Here is a 20,074-nt window from a genome sequence, read left to right as displayed (position 1 = left end):
AGGTGCCTTGAATGTTCATACAATTTTTTCGCGGGAAATAATGGCGGCTATTCCAACTATAAAGAAGCTTGACGAAACTGTTGTTAATCGTATTGCAGCTGGAGAAGTTATTCAAAGACCTGCAAATGCACTGAAAGAAATGATAGAGAACTCACTAGATGCAAAATCTACATCTATAACGGTGACGGTGAAGTCTGGAGGATTGAAACTTCTGCAGATACAAGACAACGGATGTGGAATCAGAAAAGACGATATGGACATCGTCTGTGAGCGCTTTACTACGAGCAAGCTCACGAAATTTGAAGATCTAAGCTCCATTGCAACTTATGGGTTTCGAGGGGAAGCACTGGCGAGTATAAGCCACGTAGCTCACGTTACTATCACCACAAGAACTGCACAATCCAGCTGTGGTTACAAAGCGTCTTATTCAGATGGGAAACTTGTCTCACCACGACCTGGCATGTCTGCAGATCCTAAGCCTTGTGCTGGCAATAAAGGCACCCAGATCACTGTGGAAGACTTATTTTACAACGTATCAACGCGAAGAAAAGCGTTGAAAAGCCCCGGTGAAGAATTCGCAAAGATTGCTGACGTGGTCAGCAAGTATGCTATACACAATTCCGGGGTCGCATTCACTTTAAAGAAACAAGGGGAGAACATGGCTGCTGTGAGAACTGCTAGTGGTGCGTCGATTTTGGACAACATTCGTACCATTTACGGAACAACAGTTGCGAGAGAGCTGTTGGAAGTGAACTGTGAAAACCAAAGATTTGCTTTCAAAATGCACGGTTACATTTCCAATGCAAATTATTCGGTCAAAAAGCTGCAGTTCCTGTTGTTTATAAACCACCGTCTGGTTGACTCCTCGGCAATGAGGAAGGCCATAGAATCATTGTATGAAGCTTATCTGCCCAAGAACAGCCATCCGTTTGTGTATCTATCTCTGGAAATTTCACCCAGCAATGTTGATGTCAATGTCCACCCCACTAAACATGAAGTGCATTTCTTGCATGAAGATTCCATCATTGAAGCAATACAACAAACATTTGAAGAAAAATTATTGGGGGCAAATTCATCCAGGACATACTTCACTCAAACTCTTCTTCCTGGAATCTCTGTGACAGACACTTCTGCAGGTTGGTGCCGTGCACTTTGAGTTTGATTGAAAACCCAAATCAGGGTAGGATGAACCTGCATATGAAAGAGATGGGGACAGGGTTCTCTGAATATACCTTTTTTAAGGCACCTGCTACCTTTATTATTAGCAAACAAAAGTTTTAATAACCTGTTTTGGTCTAAAACAAAATTTAACCCTTTCCTGCCAGTTATTTGTTTACCTTCATTCCCAAGATCTCATTAGTACTGGTAACCCTACAATGTTAGCACATAGAATTTGGTATCGGATCAACTAATGATCTATTAATTGATGTTTTTCTTTATTCTTATTACTTGTCTGGTTGATATGGTATTGATATTGAAAGGAGAAATTATGTTTCAATCACCTATGGGAGTTAAAGAGTCAAGGCTGGATATGCTCCTGGGTCCAGTTCTATAAGGGGCAGATAAAACTATGTGATGGATAAATTTCTATCCAGCAGATAACAGTTAACGAAATGTACTGTACTATTCACTGGATAGCGAATTATTTAGTGGATAGCTTTATCTGACATTCTGACAAACAGGGCCTGGGCAGTATTCCATGCTGAGATTGAATTGGTTATCATCGCATGTGGAAAACGTTTTGGAGATTATATGTATTTTTATATTATATGTGACTTGTATTTGGCAGTGATAAAATCTTTTTGTTACTAAGCGTTTGTGGCTCAAAATAAAAAGTGAGATCAACATGAAGATTTATTGATACTAAGTAAATTGTTGTCAAATTTGTTTCAGTTACATCTGTTGAGGGAGAAAAATCTAATGGTGCAAAAGTTTATGCGCATCAGATGGTGAGAACTGACAGCAGAGAACAAACTCTCCATGCATTCCTGCCTCCTAAAGATCATCCTGTCAAATCAAATGAATCTAACAAGTATGTACAAGGTTAAGCGTGTGTTACAGCAGTTGGTGTGTGTATTTTACAAGCAATGTGTTACACCATGGGATGATGAAAGAGGGGTAACTTTTAATGAAGGTTTCTAACAATGTCAAATTTTAAATGGCCTTTTCCCTGTCTAATGACTATTTCCTTATTCATTTATTAAATCCTCCAATTTTAGTTGACACAGATTTAGTGATGCACACTGTAATCCAAGTCAATTTATAATCATAGGCAGCCACTTCTTCCCATAGACTCTTGATACTTAGAGAGATAAATTTGTAAGGATTCCCTCAGAATATAAATCTCTTGATCACTAGAATGTCACATTGAAACATAAGCATGGCTGATAAGTGTATCTCCCCTTTTACCTAAATTACAGACTGAAAAGTATAGATAATCAAATTTTTCTTCATACTAATTACCCAATTCAGTAGTAGTTTCTAATATTATGCATGCATTATTTTTTAAGCATTTCTCAGCTCTCCAGTGGTAGTAAACACAAAGCTATTGCTATGAACCAGAATCCATCTTCAACCATTATAAACCTTGATGAGGAATGTTCTGCCTCCCATTCAGTCGATGAGGACTCCTCTGAGCAGCCTGCAGGTATTCATTTAGTTTATAAGACATTTTATGAAATTTTTAACCTTTGACCCCTAAGAGCAATAAGCATCTTATTTCTCCTTGCAATATCACTCCTGAATCAAATATTAAGGGCACTAGAATAAAGGAAATGACCACCAACAAAAGAAGCTCTTGATTGTTAAACAAGTTCTCCTTGTCAGCACCATAAGAAATGTATAGGAACATTATTAAGAATATGCATACTGATATCAGGGTATTGTCTAAGTTGAACCAAATCACAATATCATCTGGGTGAGAGAAGTCCTGAGAAAGACTATTATCAGTAAGAGAGACCTAAGTTTTGATAGTTGTGATCAATGCCCTCCCTTATTTTAAGTATGACAGGATAAGGAAATTTTCAAACCTAGAGAGAAATTCCTTTACCTGTTGAGTTTTCAAGAATTCCAAGTGATTTTAAGCAGTAAGAAGAGGTACCACAGGGTACCACGTCAAAAATAACACTAGATCCAGATAAGGATAAGGATCACCTAGAACAGTTTCTTTCTAAAGGTAGGATCCACTTGTAAGAAGTAGTAATAGTCAAAGTTATATTATGTACAGAAAACTAAATACTCATGAGCTCTGGAAGCTGGATAGGTCAGTCCAGTATGCATAGTCTGATTGATTTTACTTTCAGGCTCGAAAAAACCAAGATTGGAAGAAAGATCCGAAAATGCAAGAAGTACCAGCAGTTCAGGAATTTACCGAGAAATTAGTCTGACCAGTGTACTGAATTTGCGGAAGGCTATAGATCAGTCTGAACACAAGGGAATGAAGGAGCTTTTTGAAGACCACAAGTTTGTTGGCTGTGTCAACAAGTCACTGGCTCTTGTTCAACACAGCACAAAACTGTACCTTGCCAACATCACAACCCTCAGCAAGGAACTTTTTTACCAAATAATCCTCTTTAAATTTGGCAACTTTGATTTTCTACGTCTGTCAGAACCAGCACCAGTGCTTGATCTTGCACTGTTGGCTTTAGATTGTGAGGAGAGTGGTTGGACAGAGAATGATGGCCCCAAAGATGAGCTGGCAACCTACATTGTTAACTTGCTGAAGGAGAAGAGAACCATGTTGTTGGACTATTTTTCTTTGGAAATAGACAGTGAGGGTAATTTGTTGACATTGCCTGTTCTGTTGGATGGTTACGTACCAAATCTGAATGGACTTCCTATGTTTGTTCTTCGTCTGGCTACAGAGGTTAGCAGCAGAATAATGTTATTCATATGATTTTGTTGTTTTCAACCTTGCATATGAAAGAAAGTGGTCATATGTACCCAGCATTTTTTTCTTTCACTTCAGATATTTTAATTTTGCCCCAGGAAGAGAGAAAAATGTAGATGACACATCACTATGGGAAACTTACCTTTTGAATGGTTTGAAAATCTACTCACTCCTCCCTGAGATCAATGGCAAGTTTTCTACTCCAAAAAAAATAGCCCAAACTCTAATTTTCTCATTTACAGCTGCAATGCTTTTTTTTCAGACAATTACTGATGAATAAACTCCAACATCTAAGCATATTAGAATTAATCCACCTTTTCTGCACAATCCCAACCTTTCTAGGTGGACTGGGATAGTGAAGAACCCTGTTTTCGGAGCTTTGCACAGGAGTGTAGCAGATTCTATGCATTTAAACCAGACCCTTTTCAGGCTGATGACAACTCATGTGAAGATGACAATGAGGGAATTGATGCTACCATGGCAAAACCATCATCATCATGCCATTCATGGCAGTGGACTGTGGAACATGTGTTATTTCCTGCCTTTCGAACTGGTCTTATGCCTCCTTCCCGCTTTTCAGAGGATGGAACTCTGCTTCAAATAGCCAACTTGCCAGACTTGTACAAGGTGTTTGAAAGATGTTAATGACTAAGGTCAGCATTTGAAAAAACTCTTGGGTTGTAATAATTTGTTTGGGTGTGGAGATAAATCATTCTAGAATTTAAAAAGTTATTGGCTTGGAGTGTTAAATGTAATCCAAGATTACTTTATTTTGGTTTACTTTGCTCTGTGGTTGCACCATTCTCTTAGCCAATCAGATGCAAGACTAAAACCAATTAAGAACAGGTTGTTAGTGTTTTCCTGCGCTTTAGGCAGTTTGGTTGTTTTTCCTTTGAGTTCTCATTGGCACCTAAAGGTTTTTTCCTTTCTTCAGATTGGTAGTTGCGATTGCCTTGGGTTTGGTTTCAATCAAAAAGTTCTCTAATTAGCAATTTAATTCTTTGTGTTTCAAGAATATTTGGGTTTGAATTGTTTGCCAAGTGCTCATCAAAAATCATAACTGTTCTGGCATATTGAACAAGGATTCATCAGTCAATACCTAATTCTTACAGACTGATCATTTAATTACAGTCTTTGTAAATTTCATACCCAACCTTCATATATTTCACTACCATTATTTTCATCTTAGTTTGGAATTGAAACTGAAAAAACGTGCTCTTATTGGGTGAAAACTTTGGCTCCAAAGCTTGAAATTATAGGTGATATTTTTTGGTAAAAAAATATGCTGGAAACAAGGGGAAAAGGTATTAAATTAAGTTGTAAGCGTAGCATTTTTTATAAGTTTCATGCATAAAGAAACAAGGTATAAATTAAGTGGAATGGTCTATTAACCAAGAGTTTACCACCTTGGAGTTTGATTTAAGATCTTGATGTTTGTTACACAGAAGGAATGACTCAAGTACATCTTTAAGTAAGTGTGAACTGGCTCACTCAAGGAATGTCTTTATTTACTGAGTTTCTTTTTCTATATAAAAAACCCTCCAGGGCAGTGGAAATTACCCCAAATTACCCACTTCTCTTCTGCATCATGCAGTGCACTATTTTTCTGACTAAGCTTCATTTAAGGTGAAATAGCTTTTAATTTCCTACCAAAGAGTATCTAAGCTTTTTTATGGTAAAAATAACATAAATAAAATATTAAATTGTTTATTCATTTTAATAATGCAATTGCTGTTGATTGTCAAACCATTCAACATAATCTGCTGATTTGCTGATTACTCTCTCTTAGTAAACCATAAATCCCATGAAATGGAAAATATATTTTACATCCAATTTACATATTGACTATACATTGTGTATCATTATACAGCTGTAAGTTAAAGAGGGTTCAATTAACCTGTCTGGCCATTAACCTTATTATTAATTACAAATTATATAAAACTCTTATGAGATAAATAAACTTAAAATAAGTGATAAAATTGAATCTCTGCAGTCTTTATCTTCATCTGTAGCTGTATGCACACTAGTATGGAAATGTATTTAGATTTGTTGTGGTTGGGAAAATTTTTAGTATCTCTGTAAGTTTGGCACAGGGTTAAATGGAAACTGCACAAAATCTGAAATAGTTTTTTCAATCGCCTTGGCTGTAAATATTTAGAGTTTAACTTACTGATGCTGTGAGTGAAAAACTAATACAGCATAACTCCATCTACAGTGCTTATCTCATGCTTTTTTGCTTTGAAGCAATGCGTGCAGTGAACCTTTTTCATCAAAATAATTGTTGGACAGATAAGTATAACACCAGCAGCACCTAATAAAATCCAGAAAGAATATCCCAGTTGAGCTTTGTCAGTGGAAGAGAACCCACGGCTTTGATCTTGGGGCTGTAGAACATTTTTCTTCAGTTGAAGTTCAAATAATGCAGCAAACAGGCAGGCAGATGTCATTACAAAGAGAACTGAGATAGGAAAGAAACATACTCAAGTCAGTACTTATGTCAAAAAGAAAGTTGCAGAAATGTGAGTGCATTATTTCAGGATTCTTTGGTAGGAGTGATATTTAGTAAGTTCTTGCCTAATGCAGAATATAATACTTTCTCAACATCACAACTGCCTATAAACCGGGAGCAGTTTATGCCATTTTTTCAGTTTATTGTATTCATAACAAGATCTTTTTCTAACCCAATCTTGTGCTTCCATGGTGCACTTTATTTGGTACACTTTTCAATAGTTTGGAAAATTCTCATATGTTTTCTTTGAATCAGTCATTACATAAATAATTATGACAAACAAACCAAACTTGATGCCTTCATTTAAAGTATATCAATATGTACATGTTATTTTATTTCAACAAATTAAATGTGATAAAAAATATACATTGTGTGATCAATCAGATGCAAGTTTAAAATAAAAATTACCACAACTTATCACCCGCAGCCTGATGTGTATTTGCCTTTTTTTCTGACTGACAACGACAATTACTTTGGATTTGATGATACTCAGTTGAAAAAAGCTCCAATTAAGAAATACTTACATGCAACTCCACAACAAATGTATATCCCAATAGTACCACAGATAGTAAGGTCTGGCTTGGTAAACTCATTATAACAGGAAAGTCCAATCATGATGCAGATGACAAGTAAACTGAGAATACAGAAGCCCACTGTTGCCCACATTACATTATCATTAGCCACACCTTCAAATTCATCTTTGACTGAAACAAGAAATAAGAGGGCCATATTGTTGTTTTGTGGCCAAGCTTATGATTAACAAATAACTAATCCAAAACTTAAAATTAACCCTTTCACTCCCTGAAATAACTAACATTTCTAGTGTTCTGATTGGTACATTCAACTCTGGTTATCAGCTCATGTTGCAAGTCACCTTGTATGGAAATGCATTGTGCCAATTGTTATGAGGCTGAAGAAAAGCTCCCAATATCTAAATGCTCAGGATTTAATGAAACTTGATAAAACAATTAATCCTATTTGCACTTGTTGGATGTAAGATTGGTTAGGCCAACTCATATCCAATGTGCCTTGTTGGTTACCACCATTTCATATCCAATATGCACTCATGGAATAATTGTTAATCGTCCAGCAAACAGGTAATGAGAATACTTAAACTTTTCACTTTTTCCTGACAAAATAGGGATTTTTTACAACCAGGAATGCCCTTAGCTATACCCTTGAATCTTTAAAGAAACACTCAATATAATCTTCACACCACATCATACACATTCTGTACTTTAATTTGCACCTTCAACCTCATTTTAATCCAAATATATATCCACATGTTTGGCTTTCAATACCACTTTTCCATCTTGAAATTTTGCAGTAGCCTTGCAGGTGCAGGCTTGAATGGTTTATTTAACTTTACAATTACAAGAGAGAATATATCCATTATTTTGTCTCTGATTCCACAAAGTGACAAATGTTGACTAAGGTAATACTTAAGGCTATCACGAATGAAAATTATCTGGAGACTGAATACACTGATTGTAGAAAAGGCCTGGAAATTTTTTTTCTCGGGTATTGCACAACCTGTCAGGAGATGTTTGTAAAAACCTTCAGTTATTGTGAGAATCGGTTTGTTAAGGCAGGTGGCTGATAGTCCTCATACTTAGTAGTCAAAATTATCTTCAAAACCTGACTCCCTTGATCTCCCTTTGAGACAAACAAAACAGACCTCATTTGCATCGACAATACATTCTTTGATTTGGGAACCAATTTTTTAATCTTTTATTGAGCTTGCCTCATCTTTTTCGTCTTATTATTTTTTTAACAGTAGAATGGTAGTGGATAATTTAACTTACATATATTGTCTCGAGACCTTGACGAAACACACATTTTTTTTTAGCAAAACATTTTAGTGTTGAAAGCCACTATTTCATGCTTTATACACACACTCAGGTTTTTCCACGAAAAGATGTAAATTTTCGGAGATACAAACGCTTGGTAGTTTAAGTGCTTTGGGAAAATTTACTTAGCAACGAAATTTAATACCTCGCCTGTAGTTACAATGTCAGCAGGTATTTTTTCTTGAACAAGGATTCTGTGAGCTTTCGACCATAAATGCTAATTTTATCACTTTTTCTATCAGTGCATAAAAAAATTTACAGAATCATTTTTAGACCGATCAAAATGCTACATAGATATTTTGATGTGATTTGTTCTGTAGTCTGAGCTGTACCATTAAAGATTTAAAGCGATACAACTCCTATATGGTTATAAACATCATTCGATTTAAAAATATTAATTTTCTAAAAGAGATAAGTTTTACCTTCAAAGTCTCTTTCTCTAGCGCCTAGTCCAAAATCCTGCTTGCTTACCCCTTTAAACATTCCAAAATGTTTCGATCCTCCTGTCTGTGTCGAATTGCCGACGCGACGTTCGAGGTTCGCCATAACCCAGTATTCAGAAAGTAACGCAGCTACGATCATCACAAACGCTATAAAAGCCAAAACTGCTGCTATAACGGCTGCGCCACTTCGTTTGAAAATGGTCGCCATATTGACAAAACCGAATTGAGATGTACTCGAAGATTTTCAATTTACGTGGCTATAATTGTTTTCTTTTACTTCAAAAGACATCATCGTTTTGGCGCGGATAAGTGGACACACTGAGCTAATAAACAGCACGTGTGGACAACCAATCGCGTGACACTTGTAAGTCCCGATGCCCGTCCCGCAAAGAATAAAAAATATATTGTGCTCGGGAGTCATATATTACAAAGCTTGGGAACTTTAAGATCTGAACAGCTCTGGTTAGCAATGAAATTTTCCATGGAAAACAGATATGAAAACAGGAAATATCCATGAATTGAAATCCTAAACAAATTTAGTCGCTGTCGCTGGGTTCAGGCGCCGAGAACGTCATATGCAGGTCAGCTTGCCCTCGATCTCGAAGGGCGGGTCTTCCCCAGATTGCATCATGGAGGGAATAAAGTTTCAACATCGATTTTTTTCCTCCCCTTTCTAAGTTATAGCTTAAATTTTACGCTGTAATTGAGTGCCCGGCAGCTGGGCACGGTCTTATTTAGACTAAATAGTCACAGCCTAGGTGTTATTTGTCTGTAATGTTGATCTCTCTAAGATTTTGGGTTGATGACGGTTATTAATCAATTGTATAAAGGACAAAGCACAACATTTCAGTCCCGAGATTTGTGCGGCAGCTGCTCTTTAAAGAGTCATATGACTCACAACCAGCTGGTGAAGGCCAAATGACAGACACCCTCCTTTACAATTAACTCCTAGCGCTGATTAAAATATAAACCTTTCTTCTTTATATAAACTAGCCTGCAGAGCAGGCGTAATTTTTTACCAGGCGAGTGGTGAAAATTATAGCTGTCGTCTTGGATTTTTACAACAGTGGAAAGCTAGTGAGAGAAATAAGGTTGTACCAGGGGGGTGAGTGAAGGTTAAAAAGAGGGAGAGGGGAGGGGGTGGGGCAATGAAATTAAAATGACCGGTTAAATAAGTGTTCGCGAGCTTTAACTTGCCCTAATAAGACGCCTGTACAGCAAGCTAGATATCAACCAATAAACAAGGAAATTTAAGGCAGATAGAAGGGAAAATTACAATGCAGATCTTCGAAGCACCAAGATTGCATATAGAAAAAAGGTAGGGCGTAAAGGGAAAGGTTTAAGGCTTTTAAAGATATTTTTTTAATTGGAAAGGCTTAAACTTTCAAGTAAGTTAGTGCAAATGAAAATTGAACTAAATTAAGAACATAATGTGAGTATAGTGTGGAGGCAGAATAAAGTATTGTCCATGATAACTGCATGTATTGTAATTTTAGTGACTAAGAAACGTTAACGATTTTATCACAAATAATATATTTTAGTAATAAGCTCCTGATTTTAGGTAATGCACTCTAAGTTATGTTTTGTAAAAGAGAGTTAAGGTTTTGTAAGAAATATATAACGCTGTGTTGTAATAAAATGAAATTTTAAAATTAAGCGAGCAAATATAATTCCCCTCCACACTTCCACCCCCTCTACCGCCAATTGAATTAATTATGTAAAAGCAAAGAACAGCTACCCTCCCCTCGACAGGAAGTCAACTGTTGACCGACATATTATACCGACATATTATACTGACATTTAACCGACAATCAGCCAAAAATCTGCTGACGAACGGCCGAAAGTCAGCCGATAGCCGATATTCTTCACCTTTACTACCAATCAAGTCCGATAAAGAAAGAGGCGTGATAAGTTCGTTATTCCTTTCTCTAAATAGCGCTCAAACGGCATTGGCCCGATTAAATGCCTCGTAAATATCCGTAATGCCAACTAAGCTGGGAGGCCCTCATATGTAAGGTCTGAGGAACCGTGAAAATTTAGTGACTCCTTTGTTCCCTGTAAAGTTATTTGGTTCGGCACTATATGTAAGAAATAAAGGCTGAGAAAAACAAAAAAGGCAAACATAAACAGCAGGGCAGTTGGTGTTTGTAGATAGATAGATGGATAGATAGATGGATGAATGGTGCCAATTTCCTCACTTGCAGCCAAGGGCTGAATTGCGGAGGAACCAGAGAGGTGAGATCGGTTTGCTCACTTTTCCATAATTTTTTAGAGGTTAACTTAATGCAAGAAATTTAAATAAAATTGCCTTTAACATATATTCAATATTTTTTCCTTGGTTTACAGAATACTGAAAGAAAAACAAGAAGTTTAATTTTTGCTTCCGTCATTTGCGATAGACGCCCTGTTATGATTAGACACATATAACAGATCCGCCGGTCTTGGACTCATTATTAAACATAATCCAAACTTAACACGCGCAAGTAAGTATTTTACTTTGCGAGGATAACTATGTGACGTATTTTTCAGTGATTGGTTGCAGCTTTGTAATCAATATTCATGAAGTTTGTAGAGTTGCCCTCAGTTTGAAATTTTCGTGTTCGAGTGAGAACGTATCTGGATAAGAAGCGACGGAACCGTAAGAAACGAATACCCTCTGGAGCATTACTCCACCAGAAGAACCAGAAAAAATGGTGAGTATCTTGTTTTCCTGTACTCAAGAAATTATATTCAGAAAATAAGCTGTAAGAAACCATACAGTTGAGGCAGTTTTAGCGAGCACGTGGCGCGCTTGCTAGTCTCCTTGTCATGCTAGTTCAAATTTCTTTCCATTACGTCTTTGTTTGTGAAGTTCACGTGAGGGTAGACCAGATTAAGACCCGAGTTTGTTTGTTTGTTTGCAAATGTCATAGATTCAATTATCGAAGGAAAGTTGGAATACGAGACCATATTTATTTGAATTCTGCAAGCAACTCAATAGTCACTTGACCAGAGCGTCATTGTCCGAATCACTGATAAACGGTCCGCTGTTGTATTGCATAGTTCTGTACCTACATTTATCATTCTTCTAAAACTTCTTTTGCTTACTTTCTCCACAGAAGAAAGAGAAGAAAAGTCAAATGTATAAAGAAGACTAACTGGAAAACTTGACAAGCACAAGGAATAATACCTCTAAAGATAAGATTTAAAGCTTATTTGATTAAAAAACATGACACTGAGCGACATTTCACATTGTAATTTCAATATACTGTTGTTTTAACACTCTGTCATTAATTTTCTCGAATTTTATTTTAGCACAAAAACACTTAGAATCCAAAACTTGAGCAGTATCAGCAGTAACAGACAGAAAAAAGCAGTTTTATGCCACCTTTCGTTACTAAATTCATCTCTCTTCCCTGCCGATTACAATCTGTTATCCAAAATCTCGTTTCGGTTTAAAGATTTTGATCTGATCGCTCAGTGTTGTTGGTTTTTATTTATTAAGGTGGCACTGAAAATTAGTTTGATAGTTCACGGTTTAGCTTTAAGTTTGCCTGTGACGAAAAATTCAAGTACTCCTATTCGGGACAAGAAGCAAGCCATAGCCCTTGACAGAGCAGAATGGAGACAGAGAATGGAGGCCTTTACTTTCAACTAACACGAAGACAGGTAAAATCTAACATCTAACATATGAATTCAGTGCCACCTAGATTAATTTTCTACACTAGTTAAAGACAATGTCTGGTTTGAAGAATTTTTTCTGTTTTTCGGATTATGTATTGAGTTCACTTGCCAGCGAAATTTTCGATAAACGACAATAACAATTTTCCTGCTGTATAAATTTCACTAAGGTAAAAGAAAATTCAATCTATCAAATGAAACTAAATCCCAAATGACTAAAACTTGACAACGCTTGGGTCAGGAATATCATTCCTCAGTCAAGACTGAAACATTACTACCCCATAGAACGACCAAGAAGTACACTGACCGAGGCTGTTCTGCCTCAGGGAAGAGACTGATTTACTTTCACTGTATACTCAACTTCACTACAGGAGGCAAACACCAAGTTCTGACATTGAAATTGAAAACTGACAAAGGCAGTCGTTAAACGATCAAACGACAGAGGACTCGTTACTGTTGTTATGAACAAAACTAGGCGCATTTGTTAAAAAAAAAACCTTACAAACAACCCAAACATTAACTAGACAGCAACCGTACCTACTCAGACTCGAGAAGAAATCCGCTTCTACCGACAGTACGCAAATTTGACTTCCGATGTGATAATTTACCAACGAGAGAATTAGACATTCTAATATCCTTGCGATACGACAGTAAACATTACGGAATAATTGACCTGAAATGTGACATTTATTCAAAAGGATGGCTGTCTTGACATTCTTAAAACGTACGTTTAAAAATTGCGTTCGTCACAAAACTTACCTGGGATTTGAAGGCAAAATAACACTGCTTTTCGACTCTTCCAAACACTTATGAAATTAGACGTCAATTATTTACGCGAAAAAATGTCAAATTGTTGTGGAACAATGTCGAAACTAGAACATAGCAGTTTATTTACTTTCAAAAAATGTCGGAGTTCATCAGTAACTGAAACTCGGCATTGAAATTACACGAGACTTGTAAAACGAGGATCGTTCTTTAAACCAGACATTACTTTTATATCTAGTTAATACCAGTAGTTAATGTTACATAATGCAAGAAGAACAGTGCAAAACATCTCCCAAAACCAGCAACAGGCAAATACATATTTTTTTCCATGAAGAAATTTTGTTGTGAAAGTTCTTTTGATGAACAATTAACGAAGATTCACGGTGAGGATTTTAATTCTCTCCAATTGTTTCTGATTCTTGGAAAGGGAAATGAAATGCTTTTAAAGACAAAACCAAAGCAGGCATTTAGAAAAATTTACACATGTATTTCTCGTGCAACTTTTGATATGAAAATTATTTCATTGTGTGATTTGACAAAGATTCACAGCGAAGATTGCAAACAACTCTTTATTCAAAACCTCAAAAAGATGAAAAACGGTTATTCATTGCTCACAATATTTAAGGTAAAGGAAAACTTCAACGAATTGCACGTCTTGAAATAATATTGGGGTTCAAACCAGCATGGAGACCTTTTTAAGTTACGAAAAATTTTCACATTTACTTCCCGTGCGACAGTTATGCAAATTATGTTGATGAAAAATATTTGCAAAGATTCACAGGCAAAGCTTACAAATTGCTTTAATTTTCAAAATATTATTTCAAAAACCAACGAGACTGAGTGTTTTTGGGAAAAAGTTCGATCCAGCTGATTTGGTAACAAGAGATGTTTCTTCACTGTTACTTTCTTGTCTATGTAGCATATACTTTGGATTTTATAAGGTTAACATGGCAGGCAATACGCGTTTTTACAACACAAGACAAAATAAAACTGTTTGAGCACGTAAAATTGTTCAGTGCATTTGTCAATTGAAAAGAGTTCTCGAGAAACGGAAACAAAATTGACAAATTTATGGCTACAAAAAAACGCTTTGTAGCTAAATATTTTCATTTCAAAACCTGCCATGTTATATTACGTAGTTCATCCTGTATGTATAGAGCATCTTGTACCAGAAACTTGCAGACTGACAAAATGTTAAGGGAACTAGAAAGATTGAAAATTCTACTGAGTTTCTGTACGAGATGCTGCACAATTTTTTGGCGGGAAAAGTCTCAAAAACAGTTCTGTTCAATTTTTTGCCAAAAATGTTGCCAGGGGAAACTCTGTGCAAAATGGTCCAAATTTTCCCGCCAAAAGTCTTAGTATATATACGAAAAGTTTTTCTGGACACTATTTAATCGAAAGTCAGTTAACTAATTAAAATATTTGAGTTGAATAAAAACTTCTTGACAAAAACAATTGTTGTATTTGTATGTTGTTTTATCAGAGATACAATAAAGATTCCAAAGAAAATTGAAGTCTTTAATACACAAAATAACAAACTATTAGTGAAATGAATTCACCTTAAAAAAAAAAAAAAAACGGTGCATGCGTATTTTAGGCGCCCGTATTTTTCTAAGACTTTTGGCGGGAAAAGTAGAGCATTTTGAACAGCCAATACTTACAAATTAAAAAAAAAAAAACGGCGCATGCGTATTTTGAGCGCACGTATTTTTCTAAGTTTTTTGGCGGGAAAATTGAAATTCATTGCAAGGACCTGACATACAAAATTTCTTCAAATATTTATTTTGGGTTTAGAAGTAAGTCATCGAGAGTAGAATAATGAACGAAAAAAATTAACGCCAGTCCAAAAGTGTTAATAATTTAATCCCGCAAGACCTTTGCCAAAAAATCCTAACTTTGTGGGGCTTTTTCAAGCACTGCAATTACTTTGAGAAAAACTGGAATTTTTTTTAGTCGTGGTTAAATTGCTTAAATATTTTTGCTTTCCACTGGTTTGGGCTATATATCGCCACTTGGTTTTTCAACGATTGTTTCATGATATTTACGGATTAAACTGTTGTACAAAGCAATTTTTAGTTGGACCTTTCGAAAGAAATACTTGAAAACTGCTCTTAATTTCTATTTGTAATTGCAGTGTGACTTAAAGCTCTCCACGTTTAATACTTCTACACTGAATACTTCACAAAGTTCGATTACTTATCAGGAGCACCCGAAGAAGGAATCCGAAAGAAAGAACAACCAAAAAATGATAAGAAAACTATCATAGATTTACCCTATATACACAAAATGTCCCTTTTGATTCATAATAAAATGCAAAGAAGTTCACCGACATTTTAAATCATAAATAGTACCAAACAAAACGAACTTACGTTCTGAAAATTATCGGGAGTATACTCTTCTCTCCCTATTGAGTACGGTGCTTCATATTCTTCGTTGAAAAAATCTTTATACAGGAGATATATGCAAAAACAATACCTTAAACCGAATTAAAAAATAAAATTATTGAGTCTGTCTGTGTCTTCCTTTCATCTCTCGTAATATTTTCTTAAGAAGTTCCAAAGATCTAAAAATATGTTGCAACATAATACTCGTCCAGTAAGTAGAAAGAAGAGTTAGATCTTGAAGCGAATTTAGGAGTATATGTAAATATGATCCTGCTTTTTCAAATCATCTCTCATTTCAATAAATAGAAATAAAGTAATTTCTGGAATTAGAACAAACGGCGTTACGCTTCAAATTAAATAGGAGATCTTTTAATTTTCACTGCAGAAATCCAGATGACAAAAACGTGTTATACAAAGATACTTTTTGAATCGAAATTAAAGGCCTCGAAGTTTTTGCGGAAGGATCCAAAGACTAGAGATAGCTTATAAAAATAATCATTTTGAATGGAGAAAAACAAGACTCAAAAACAAAAGTAGAGGCAACTTATGTAATTGTGATTCTTTACTTACAACTCGTTGTGTTTTCCTGAAAAAAACAAACCCCAGAACAAACTTTTGAATTAAGACAAACGTAACCTCAATTCCTATGAAATTCGAAGCTCTTCTAGGTCTCCTAGCTTCCTTACATAAATCTCGAGTCTAGAGATATGTTTGGAACGATACATCTCGAAGGGTCAGAAAAACAAGACCTTAGATTAAAAAAATCACTCGGAGATTAACACCAATACTTTAGCGCTCTTTCGAAATACCCTTTGGCTACGTCTTCCTGAGGAAATCAATATATCCAAGAGCCTATAAAACTGAACACCTTTTAATTTTTTTCGCTGAAGAAATCTAACGAAACAGATGGTATTAAACTATATATTTTACGACGGTCAAAAAATAACTTTACCTTGAAACAAATTTTGAGTCAGTTCTAAATGCAACTGCACATCTTTGAGTTATCTTTTGTTATAATGTATACCTGGAAAGATCCAAATCTCAAGGAGCCTATAAAATTGGAGGCCTTTGAATTTTTCGTTGAAGAAATCTAACACTGCAAATGTTATTAAACTATACTCCCATGATAGTAAAAAAAAAAAAATGAACCTTAGAACAAATTTTGAGATAGTTATAAATGCAATTGCGTATCTTTGAATTATCTCTCGCTATAATGTGCACCTGAAAAAACCAGGAGCAACGGAGCAACAGATAATTAAAGTTATTCCTGGAAGTAAGACAAACAAAATCGCACATCGTATCAAATCAGAGGCTCTATTATATTCTCTGAATAAATCAAAATAATAGGAATGAATTGTGAAACGATATTTCTTGAATAGAAAAAATAAATCCTAAAAAAATATCGAAATTATTTCTAAAATTGGGAAGAACGAAATCGCACTTTTCTTTAAAATCGAAGGCCTATTTAGTTTTCGCAGAAGAAATCCAAATCCTAAAGACCTTCCTAAACAGTAATTCTTGAATCGAAAAACAAGATCTTAAAACAGATTTAGAAGAACACAAAAATGTAATTTGATTCTCAAACTTCTGCCTCGTTATGTTCTCCTGAAGAAAATAAAGGCAACAGAAATTCGCATGAAAATAGGGGCCTTCTTAGTTTCCGCTTAAAAATACTGTAGATATCTATAGAACGATTTTCTTGGATGGCGAAAAACCAGACGATACAAAAAATTTACCAGTTAATACAGATAACATCGTGCTATATTAAAATTATCTTTCGTCATGTCTTCTAAAGAAATCAATATTCCTACGAGCCTTTTCAGTTTTTGTGTAAGAAATGAATTATTGCAGAAATCCTGCTAACAAAACTACACTATAAAGTAGACCTTAAAACCGTGGCCTATTTAGAAGTAAAGATAAAAATAATTGTCTCATCAAGTTATCCGTCGCTATGTTTATCTGAACAAATCAAAATTCCTAATCGCTGGGTAATAGAAATTTATTGCCATTTCTGGAATTAACACAGAAGAAATTGCGCTTCCAACAAAATTGAAGACCTTTTGAGTGTCCTTCCAAGAAATATGAATACTAGGTAAGTTAAACATCTATACTTTTTGAGTGAAATAATTAATTATAATCCTAATGAGGTTAAAATTCCTCAGATCACTGACAAAATTACGAAACAAATCCAGAAGTAATCAGAAATGTAATAACCCTTTTTTAAATCATCTTTCGTTGTTTTCCTCACGAGATCAAAATTCCTAAAATCCACAGGAAATTTAAAGCTTCTCTTTGAATAGAGGCAACAATCACCTCGAAAAGTTCACTTCCAAAAATATTGAAGGCCTTTTTACGTTTCCACTGAGGAAGCCTAAATACGAGTGATACATTACAAAATGATAATTCTCGAATCGAGAAAAACCAAAACAAAACTAAAATCTAATTTAAAAGCCAAATATATGTAAGGTAATTGTGCTTTACAAAACCACTCCGAGTTATTTTTCCTGAGCAGAGAAATTGAAGTTCCTTAAAGCAACAGAAAATTCGAAATTGTTTCTTATAACGAAACGTTCGAAATTGAAATAAAACAGCTCTTGGTTTTGTTTCTCGGGTGCTCCTGAAAACTTATGCGATTTACAATCTACGGTCGAAATTCTGCCAAGTTTTAAAAATTAATGTTAATTCCGCTTATCTGTCTCCTCCAGCTTGAACTTGTGCTTGTGATTAGCCATCGCTTTTAACCCTCTTGACGACACTTCATTCTTGTTTTAAATTCGCTGTTTCCTTCTTCGTCTGTGAATAAATAAAGCAAACAAAAACATTAAAAAGTGTTACAAGATGGAGCCACGACTTTGACCACTAAAAGTATTTAATAAAAGGAATGATAGCAAAACATCGGGCTCCGGTTGTTCGAAGGTCAGATAACACTATCCACTAGAAAAATCTCTATCTGGTTAATAACGCAGTACGACTTATTATCAGTTATCCACTGGATAGCGATTTATCCGTTGGATAGACTTATCCACCCGCTATACAACTGGGCCCAGAGCTTTAAGTATCAAAGGGAGAGATAATAACTTTACAAAGCTAAAAGCCACTCAACAACAAAAAAAATCAGTTGCAAAAAAACCGCCATATTGTTTGGGACAGGTCACTTAAGTTGAACAGTATTCGAATGTGAAGTGTATCGTGTTGGGTTAAAGATAGTCTTCATTTTTGTTTAGTCCTACGAGTGGAAATTTATTAAGTGTTTTGGCAGCAAAATGAAGATTTCAAGAGTACATTATAAATCCCTTAGTAAAGCAAACGTCACCTTCCCTAACACACGACTGATTTACAATATCACCGCGGAACATTTTAAGTTAAACTTTTGCAGAGTAAAACTTTCAACTACTTACCAGAAAGTGGCCAAAGCTTGTAAACATTCCCCCATTCCTTTGGATGTCTTCAGTATTTGATTTTTTATCTCTAAAAGGGAATTTTCTTCTATTAAGAGTACGCTTCCAAACACGCCCGCCACGAACAACGTGGTCTCCTGCATCATGAATATGGATTTGAACTTCAAATCTCCACGGACAAAATGTCACAATGTTTTGCATAGTTTTGCATACCACTCTGCTGAAAAAAAATGGATAAAAATGGATATAAATGCCTCTCATAGGACATTTTCTGGACGATTCGTCAACCACATCAAACTAAGGAAAAAACTGATAAAAAAACTTAAAGCTCTTGACATTTTTTCCGCCTTAAATTAGTTGAAGGAAAAGCCAATTTCATTCTTCGAACCTTATCTCCCTCGTCTAACTAAGAGCTAGTCATATTAGGACCGAAAAAAAGGAGTATCAAATTTGCCTTGCAAACGATACTGTTGGACACTCTGATACTTTTTAAGCATATCAGTTTATCTGGTCATCAGTCAATCCGCGAGACACAAATGTGGAACCTTTTACAAGTTGACATTAGAATCCGCATTATCCATACTGACAAGGAAAATTTGTTTAATAATCAAAGCTTCTTAGCTTGTTGATCATTTCCGCGATTTTCGTTATCTTAGTGAACGATTCAGAAGGATATTTATATGGAGAAATTAGATGTTGGTCACTCTTCGGGTTTTAAAGGGTTAATGTGACAGTTTCATGGAGATATATTAACACAACGATGTTAAATTAAATTATTAGTGTATTATTAATCCCCAATTCCATGCTAAGAACGTACAAGGAAACTTGTTGTTAAACCTCTCGGCAGTAACGCAATAACCCTTACTAATAAAGTGAAATTTAATAGATACCTAAGACGGTATTTCAGCATTACTTAGTCTTAACCGGCCTTTGTAATTTCTGGTCCTTGTTAGCAGTATGTTCTTTTCAGCGAGGTCTACCTGGGGTTGACTGAATTTACAACTAAAAAAGTATGCAACCATGGCATTTTAAGCGACCTTCCTTTTAGTCTTGTTTGCTTTTTCATAATCGTATTTACGTACAGATTGAAGGTTACTCCGCTTAGGTGAAGCAATGATGAATAAAGCGGATTAAAACTTCTGCGATCAGCTGATACGAAATGTATTGCAGTGA

At 35.4% G+C, this 20,074-nt stretch overlaps 2 protein-coding genes across 2 annotated transcripts; one reads left to right on the top strand and one right to left on the bottom strand.

Annotated features, from left to right (window-relative positions):
* Positions 1-23: 23 nt before the first annotated feature.
* Positions 24-5,868, top strand: LOC113668999 (DNA mismatch repair protein Mlh1). Its single transcript, XM_027184988.2, has 5 exons — positions 24-1,136; positions 1,894-2,032; positions 2,511-2,647; positions 3,303-3,865; positions 4,232-5,868. Exons 1-5 carry the CDS (start codon positions 41-43, stop codon positions 4,532-4,534), a joined length of 2,238 nt encoding a protein of 745 aa, XP_027040789.2. The 5' UTR covers positions 24-40; the 3' UTR covers positions 4,535-5,868.
* On the bottom strand, positions 5,356-9,027 carry LOC113668997 (clarin-3). Its single transcript, XM_027184986.2, has 3 exons — positions 8,671-9,027; positions 6,923-7,102; positions 5,356-6,347 (listed from the first exon to the last, which is right to left on the bottom strand). The coding sequence occupies exons 1-3, from the start codon at positions 8,897-8,899 to the stop codon at positions 6,079-6,081; spliced, it is 678 nt and encodes a 225-aa protein (XP_027040787.2). The 5' UTR covers positions 8,900-9,027; the 3' UTR covers positions 5,356-6,078.
* Positions 9,028-20,074: the final 11,047 nt, after the last annotated feature.

The sequence above is a fragment of the Pocillopora damicornis genome, chromosome 2 (genome assembly GCF_964200805.1).
Source record: "Pocillopora damicornis chromosome 2, jaPocDami1.2, whole genome shotgun sequence".
Classification (NCBI taxonomy): Eukaryota; Metazoa; Cnidaria; class Anthozoa; order Scleractinia; family Pocilloporidae; genus Pocillopora; species Pocillopora damicornis.
The sequence above is the reverse complement of the archived record's forward strand: the minus strand, read 5'-3'. Positions and strand labels throughout refer to the sequence as shown.